Consider the following 7,625-nt stretch of genomic DNA (forward strand, 5'->3'; position numbering starts at 1 on the left):
GCTGTTGCTTTTGCCAAGATGTGCTGCAGCAAGATCAGCTTTTATAGCCTTCCCCGAATAATAATAATAATAAGACATCATCTGGTGTTAAGTGTATTGCTTTAAACTTACGCGCGAGCTGCTGGCGCTGCTGGTGCTGCTGCTGCTGCTGCTGCAGTGACCATACTCCTCCATACGCAACAGCAGCAGCAGCAGCAGCAGCAGCAGCAGCAGCAGCAGCAGCGACGGCGCCAACGCCGCTCTCCTGTTCACAGAACAGCGGACCTGCTGCTGCGCCCCGTGTCTCCCGCAGCATTTCAATTAAGGGGGATATTTAGATTTGTAAGAAAAAGGGTTTTTCTGCTTTTGCTGTTGCTGCTGGAGCTGCAGCAGCTGCAGCAGCCGCAGCAGTTAACAGCAACAACAATAACTCCTGCTGCTGCTGCTGTTGCTGCTGCTGCTGCAGCACAACCAACACCGGTGTATGCGCCCCTTAGTCCTCCTGTATCTTCTTTCCCTTGTGTCTGAAGCTGCCTGCTTGCAGGAAGCAGCAACCTGCTGCAGCAGCAACAGAGCCGCCTGCAGCAGCAACGACAGCAGCAGCAGCAGCAGCAGCAACTGCAACGTCAGCAGCAAACATTTTGACTGAGGCGTTTCACGATCTCCTGAGGCGCGCCCATTTGAAGCAACAGCAGCAGCAGCAGCGGCTTGGCTGTTGCAGTATACTCAGACCTCTGCTTCAGCAGCAGCAGCAGCAGCAGCAGCAGCAGCAACAGCAGCACCTGCAGCACCGGTAGTGTAATCCCTGCGGGTGCCGCAGCAGCAGACGCTGCAGCGTCCGTGCAACTGAAGTGGAGACACTGCAGCAAAGGAGACGCTAGAAAGATGGGGGGAGGCGACCAGAAGGGACCCGGAGAGCAGCAGCAGCAGCAGCAGCAGCAGCAAGAACAGCAGCAGCAACAGGCAGATCAGCAGCAGCAGGCAGGTCAGCAGCAGCATGTTCAGGTCGAGCAGCAGCAGCAGCAGCAGAAGCAGATGACGCCAGTGGAGGCGCCCGAAGCCAGCTCCAGCAGCAGCAGCAGCAACTCGAGCAGCAGCAGCAGCAGCAGCAGCAGCAGCAGCAGGGGCGCCGATGCTGCTGAAGAGCAGCACGATGAGGAGGAAGATGAGGGCGACACTTCCTTTACGCTGACTGTACAGACACTTGACCGTCGGCAGCTCAGAGTCACTGCATTTCCAGGTGCTGCTGCTGCTGCTGCTGCTGCTGCTGCTGCTACCGCTGCTGCTGCCGCCGCTGTTGCTGTTGCTACCGCTGCTGCTGCTGCTGCTGCTGAAGCAGACATGCTGTATGTAGTTGTTTCTCTGCCACGCAGATGTTTTACATGCCCATTCTGTCTCCCAATGTGCTTCTTCTGTTGCTGCTGCTGCTGTTGCTGCTGCTGCTGCTGCTGCTGCTGCAGACTGGACCACCCTGCAGCTGAAGGAAGCCCTGGCCCCACATGTGTTATATCCCCCCGGGGAGCAGCGGCTTATCGTGAGAGGCCACGTCATGAGGGTGAGGCTGCTGCTGCCGTTGGTGCTGCTGTTGCTGCTGCTGCTGCGGTTGCTGTTGCAGCAGCAGCAGAAACGAGAGGAACCGTTCTTGCTGCTGCAGCTTCGCCTGCAGCAGCGCAGCTGCTGAAGTGTTGCAGCAACTGCAGCAGCAGCAACAGCAACAGCAGCATCAGGTCGCTGTCTTTTGTCTGCGCGTCCTTTGCACCTCGCGCAACAGCAGCTGCAGCAGCGAGGCTACGCGCTGCTGCTGCTGCTGCTGTATCCGGAGAGCCAACCACTTTTGCTGCTGCTGTTGCTGCTGCTGCTGCTGCAGGACGAAGAAGTGTTGGAGTCTCTGGGCATTAGCAGCAGCGGGCCGATGGTACATGTGGTGCGGAACGCAGACAGAAGAAACAGTGAGTTGCTGTTGCTGCTGTTGCTGTTGCTGCTGCTGTTGCTGCTGCTGCTGCTGCAGTTTTCTGTTGTGTGTTGCTGCTGGTTCTACTTTTTGCATGCGGTGTAAGGGCAAGCCCAGCAGCAGCAGCAGAAGCAGCACTAGCAGTAGCAGCAGCAGCAGCAGGAGCAGCAGCTGGAGCAGGATGTGTTTGTGGTTTTTGCGTCGCAGCAGCAGGAGTGCATGGGAGCAGCAGCGCAGCAGCAGCAGCAGCAGCAGCACTATCACCACAGGAGCTGATGATGCAGCAGCTAGCGAGGTCACCGCAGCTGCAGCAGCTGATGGAGAGTGACCTCATGGGCAGCTTGCTGCAGTCTAGCCCGCTGCTGCAGGCGTTGAGAGAACAAAACCCTGAGATCAACAGTCTCCTCTCAGACCCCCAGGTAAACCCCAAACCCTAAACCCTAAACCCTAAACCCTAGACAGCGGACGCGAAACCCCAAACACCAAACCCTAAACCCTAAACATAATCTATACCCTGAATACCAAACGCCAAACCCTCAATACTCAACCCTAAACCCTAGACACCCTAAACCCTAAACCCTCAAACCCTAGACCCTTAACGCCAAACCCTAAACACCACCCCCAACGCAGAACCCCCTAAACCCTAAACCCTGTGCTCACACAGCTGGAGTAGAAACAGCAGGGATGCCCCGCTGACTGCTCGTCATATGAAGGGTTTAGGGATTTAGGGTTTAGGGTTTAGGGTTTAGGGTTTGTTTGTTGCAGCTGTTTCGCATGGGCATGGACGCCATGAGGAACCCTGCGTTGCTGAGGGAGATGATAAGGAATACAGACAGGGCTCTAGCTAACATTGAAGCTGTACCAGGGGTAGCTGCTGCTGCTGCTGCTGTTGCTGCTGCTGCTGCTGTGGCTGCTGCTGCTTGTGCTGCGGTGCCGCTGCTAGTGTTCGTATTGGCTCCTGTGTTGCTTTTGCTGCTGCTGCAGCTGTTCTGCTGCTCCAGTGCAGCACAGCAGTGTTGTTGTTGCTCGAGCAGTTGCCTTTGGTTGCTGTCGTTATATGCTGCTGCTGCTGCTGCTGCTGCTGCTGCTGCTGCTGCTGCTGCTGCTGCTGCTGCTGCTGCTGCTGCTGCTGTTTGTGGCTCCTTTGATGTTGCTGTTCCCCGCGCCGCTGCGACCGCCGCTGGTGCTGGTGCAAATGTTAGTCCTGCTGCTGCTGCTACTGCTTCTGCTCCTACCGCCGTTGCTGCTACTGCTGCTTCTGCTTCTGCTGCTGCTGCTGCTGCTGCTGCAGGGTTTCAACGCGTTGACGCGGGTCTATCGCGGGGTGCAGGAGCCGATGCACGAAGCAGCAATTCAAATTGCTACGGAGCTGCGCGGCAGCTCAGGGAGAGGAGAGAGGGGAGAGGGGGCGGGGGATGCAGCGAGCCAACGCAGAGACACGGGGCCCTCCAGAGAGGCCTTGCCGAACCCCTGGGGTTAGCTGCTGCTGCTGCTGCTGCTGCTGCTGTTGTTGTTGCTGTTGGTTCTGCTGCTGCTGGTTCTAATGCTGCTCCTGCTGCTGTCCGATATTTGCTGCTGCTGCTGGTTTTGCTGCTGCTGCTGGTTCTGCTGCATTTGGCTTTGCTGCTGGTTGTGCTGTTACGGGCTCAGCTGCTGCTGCTGCTGCACCTCGTGGGGCTGGATGGTTGTGCATGCGGTGTGCTGCAGCGCCGCAGCAATCGCAGCCTCGCCAGCGCTCTGAGGGGGCAAGAGAGGCCCATGAGCTGAGTACGTATCTCGAGGCCAGGAGGCGGCAGCAGCAGCGGCAGCAGCAGGCGGTGCGACAGCAGCAAGTGCAGCGGGAGTACCTACAGCAGCGGCAGCGCCTCTTGCAGGAGCAGCAGCAGCAGCAGCAGCAGCAGCAAGAGACCACGACGACGGCAGCTGGCGCATTGCCATCACAGCAGGTCAGAAGGAGCTGTGGAATGCTGCTGCTGCTGCTGCTGCTGCTGCTGCTGTTGCTCCTGCTGTTGCATAGGGTGTTGCTCTTTCTGCTATGTGTTGGGCGTAGGATNTGCTGCTGCTGCTGTTGCTCCTGCTGTTGCATAGGGTGTTGCTCTTTCTGCTATGTGTTGGGCGTAGGATTTGCTCCTGCTGCTGTTGCTGCTGCTGCTACCTAATGCTGCTGCTGCTGCAGTTACATAGTACTTCAGCTAGCGCTGCAGCTGCGGGTTGTGTCTGCCTTCAGGCTCAGGCTTCTAGTGGTTCAGGTGTACAAACAGCTCCTGATGCAGCAGCAGCAGCAGCAGCAGCAGCAGCTGCTGCTGCTGCTGCTGCTGTTGCCTCCCCAGGCACCTCAGGGGCGCCGCAGCCTGCATGGGGGTTTGGGGGGCCGGGGGGTATCGTCCAGGACTTCACGAGGTATGCTGCTGTGCTGCAGCTGTTTTCTGCTGTTCTGCTGCTGCTGTTTTGCTGCTGCTGTTGCAGTTGTGGTCGCGCTAGGTCTGCTGTTGTCACAGCAGCAGCAGACGCTGCTGCTGCTGCTGCTTTGATATTGTTGCTGCTTAGACAATTCGGCATAATACTTTGCCTACAGAAGGCATGCTGCTGCAGTTACTGCTGCTGCAGTTGCTGCTGCTGCAGTTGCTGCTGTATTTTCTGCTGCTGCTTCAGTTCGCACTATGTTGGGGTGTATATGCACGGATGCGGGGTGTATGTGCTGCTGCTGCTGCGGCTGCAGGCTGAGTGTGGGGAGCATGGAGCCATCTGCAACGGCGTCTGCTGCGCAGCAGCAGCAGCAGCAGTCTCAGCAGCAGCGGCAGCAGCAGCAAACTCAGCAACAGCAGCAGCAGTATGCGCATCAACTGGCGTCTCTCAATGCCATGGGCTTCTCGAATCAGGCGGAGTGTTTGTGGGCGCTGCAGCAGACAGGAGGTTGGTTGATGCTGCTGCTGTTGCTGCTGCTGCTGCTGCTGTTGCTACTGCTGCTGTCGCTGCTTCTGTCGTTGCTTCTGCTGCTGCTGCTGCTGGTGTTGCTACTGCTGCTGTTGGTGCTGCTGCTGGTGTGCTGCGTGTGTGCACCAACACATACACGAAGCAGTTTGCGCTGCCTGGGCGTACCTTTGCTGCGCTGCTACTTTTAATCTGCTGCTGCTTCTGCTGCTGCTGCTGCTGCTGCTGCTGTTCTTGTTTCTTAGGGAATATAAACCGAGCAATCGATTTACTGTTGGCTCGGCATCAGTGAGGCGCTGTGACGCCCATAATGCTGCATCTAGCGCTGCTGCTGCTGCAGCTGCTGCAGCTCCGGCTGTTGCTGCTGCTGCTGCAGCACCTGCTGCTGCACGGGGGATTGCTGTCCGCTTCTCTTCACGAGACGCGACGACCCTATTCTGGCTCGCAGCTCCAGCGCTGCTCGGCTGCAGTGGCTGCTGCAACAGCAGCAAACTCCTGCTTCTGCTGCAGCAGGAGCAGCAGCAGTTTGCTGCAGATAAAAGTCATGCTGGCTCTGTTCCTGTAGCAGCAGCAGCAGGAGCAGCACACTGGCTACCTATAGCTGCCGCAGCAAGTTGTTCCTCACCAAGTGCTGCATGCATTGCCGCTGCTGCTGCAGCAGCAGCAGCAGCAGCAGCAGCAGCATTGTACTGCGACAGTCCGGTCGCACTCTTTGCTGCAGCATATGCGGAAGCACAAAGCAGCGCGCTGTAGCAGCAGCAGCAGCAGCAGCAATGTCGGCGGCAGCAGCAGCAGTTGCTACCACCGATGGTTGTGCTAGTTACCATTACAGGAGCAGCAGCAGCTGCAGGAACGACACCCGCAGCAGCAGCAGCAGCAGCAGCAGCAGCTACTGCTGCTGTTGCTGCTGCTGAGAATTTTTCCTCCCGAGGGAGTCACACTCTTAATGGGGTGTACGTACACTTCATTCTTGTCTGGCTGCAGCAGCAGCAGCAGCACCGAAGAATAGCAGCAGAACACAGGGGCAGCAGCAGCAAAACAAACCCGCAGCAGCAAAGCATAGCAGCAGCAGCAGCAGCAAGAGAACACCCCTGCAGAAGCATAGGACACTCTGGCAGCGGGCTGTCTGCTGCTGTTGCTGCCGTTGCTGCTTCACTGTTGCTGCTGCTGCTGTTGATGCTGCTGCTGTGCAGTTGTTTGAGCTGGAGAGAGACAACCAGGAGACAGAAAAAGTAACAAACAACGCTAAAACTGTTTTCCATTGCTAACAAAACCATATGCTAGCTGCAGCTGCAGCAGCAGCAGCAGCAGCAGCCAGCAGCAGCAGCAGCGGCAGCAGCTCCTAGATGGGAGGTCTGCTCATCGTACAGCTATAGCTAGAACGCCTCATCTGTTAGTTGTTGTTGTTGTTGCTGCTGCTGCTGCTGCATCAACAAGAAAAGACTGCGAATGTTTATAGTCTGCTGCCCAGCAGCAGCCGATGCAGCAGCAATTGCAGCAACTGCTGCTCCTGCTGCTGCTGCACTGTGTTGCAGCTGCAGCAGCTTTAAGTGGATCGCGCTGCGCCCTTTAGAGTCTACCAGCGGCAGCCTTCAACGGGTAGCAGCTGCAGCAACATCCTGCTGCACTAATTGCTGCTGCTGCTGCAGGAGCTCGTGGTGCTGCTGCTGCTGCAGCAAGGCGGATTTGGTTGGGCCAATAGGGACTATGGTTTCGTGTCTGCTTCAGTATCTTCTCTCGGTTGCTGTTGCTGCTGCTGCTGCTGCTGCTGTTTATCCTGGTTTGGTGTGTTGTGTATATGTTGGCTTAGGACTTTGTTGAGTGTGAACATAGAGAGTTCGCGCTGCTGCAGCAGCGGCAGCAGCCGTTCATCTGCTACAACAATTCTTTTGTTGTCTTTCTTCTGTAACCCCTTCTCCTTTATATAAGACCATATAAACCTCGTCACCTCAACGCGAGAGGCCTGGGGGCGGCCCATGAACTCAGCTAGGGGGGCCCCAAGGTTGCACACTTTGTGCAGCCCGGTTGCTCTACGCGGGGCCGGCTTCTCGCCGCCGCTGCTGCTGCTGCTGCTGCTGCTGCTGCTGCTGTTCGTGGCAGGGGTGCCAGCTGGGGTGGCTGTCGCGTAGTCTGTGGGCCCTGAAGAGAAGAAATGCCGAAGGGAGCTGCACAGGGGGGCCCGGGCCTCACATGTAGGGATACCACCCCAGCCACCACAAGCTGCTGCTGCTGGAGCGGTTGCTGCTGCTGCTGCTGCTGCTGCTGCTGCAGGTACCGGTAACCTCTGCTGGAGCAGCTGGCAGCATCTTCCCACGGGGGGCGACAACACGCCCACCAGTCTGCCAACAGGTGAATACATTTTGTTCACAAATGTCAGCTAGATAAAGAAATAGGTTTTGGAGTAAAATATAACAAAGACAGGAAAGAATCCTTATAAATGTGTGTATGCAAAGCTGCAGCTGCTGCTGCTGCTGCTGCTGGACCTGCTGCTGCCTGCTGCTGATGCTGTGCTGGACCTGCTGCTGCTGCTCGTGCTGCTGACGCTGCTGCTGCTGCTGAAGTGGTTTGCAATGAATTCTTTAACGAACAAATACGAAAAAGACAAACAAGAAGGACTGTGCGTAGGATAGAGACGGCAGGAGGGGGGCCCCTGTCTGCTGCTCAGGCTACCGCTGCTGCTTTCGCTGCTGCTGCTGCTGCTGCTGCTGCCGACGCGAGTAAATTTTACCTTAGCCCGTTGCACCAATTGATTTCTTTTGGTATT

At 57.1% G+C, this 7,625-nt stretch overlaps 3 protein-coding genes across 3 annotated transcripts in view; 1 reads left to right on the forward strand and 2 right to left on the reverse strand.

Moving 5' to 3' along the window:
- The window catches only part of EMH_0018390 (uncharacterized protein), a gene marked incomplete at both ends in the record, with an annotated part of 6,666 nt that extends 6,371 nt beyond the window's left edge, over window positions 1–295 (reverse strand). Inside the window, one exon of the mRNA XM_013501143.1 lies at window positions 112–295. Coding sequence (XP_013356597.1) covers window positions 112–295 — 184 coding nt within the window. The remainder of the gene's footprint in view (window positions 1–111) is intronic.
- Window positions 296–864: 569 nt separating this feature from the next.
- Window positions 865–5,153, forward strand: EMH_0018400 (ubiquitin protein, putative; the record flags this gene model as incomplete). The annotated part of the gene is made up of 10 exons (XM_013501144.1): window positions 865–1,219; window positions 1,440–1,534; window positions 1,847–1,928; window positions 2,138–2,349; window positions 2,696–2,788; window positions 3,222–3,405; window positions 3,638–3,876; window positions 4,158–4,330; window positions 4,650–4,843; window positions 5,107–5,153. 10 exons carry the CDS (start codon window positions 865–867, stop codon window positions 5,151–5,153), a joined length of 1,674 nt encoding a protein of 557 aa, XP_013356598.1.
- A 1,413-nt stretch (window positions 5,154–6,566) lies between these two features.
- EMH_0018410 (SWIB/MDM2 domain-containing protein, putative) lies at window positions 6,567–7,220 on the reverse strand (the record flags this gene model as incomplete). The annotated part of the gene is made up of 1 exon (XM_013501145.1): window positions 6,567–7,220. One exon carries the CDS (start codon window positions 7,218–7,220, stop codon window positions 6,567–6,569), a length of 654 nt encoding a protein of 217 aa, XP_013356599.1.
- Between the last annotated feature and the right edge of the window lie 405 nt (window positions 7,221–7,625).

The sequence above is a fragment of the Eimeria mitis genome, genomic scaffold (genome assembly GCF_000499745.2).
Source record: "Eimeria mitis Houghton genomic scaffold, Emh_scaff640, whole genome shotgun sequence".
In the NCBI taxonomy this organism is placed as follows: Eukaryota; Apicomplexa; class Conoidasida; order Eucoccidiorida; family Eimeriidae; genus Eimeria; species Eimeria mitis.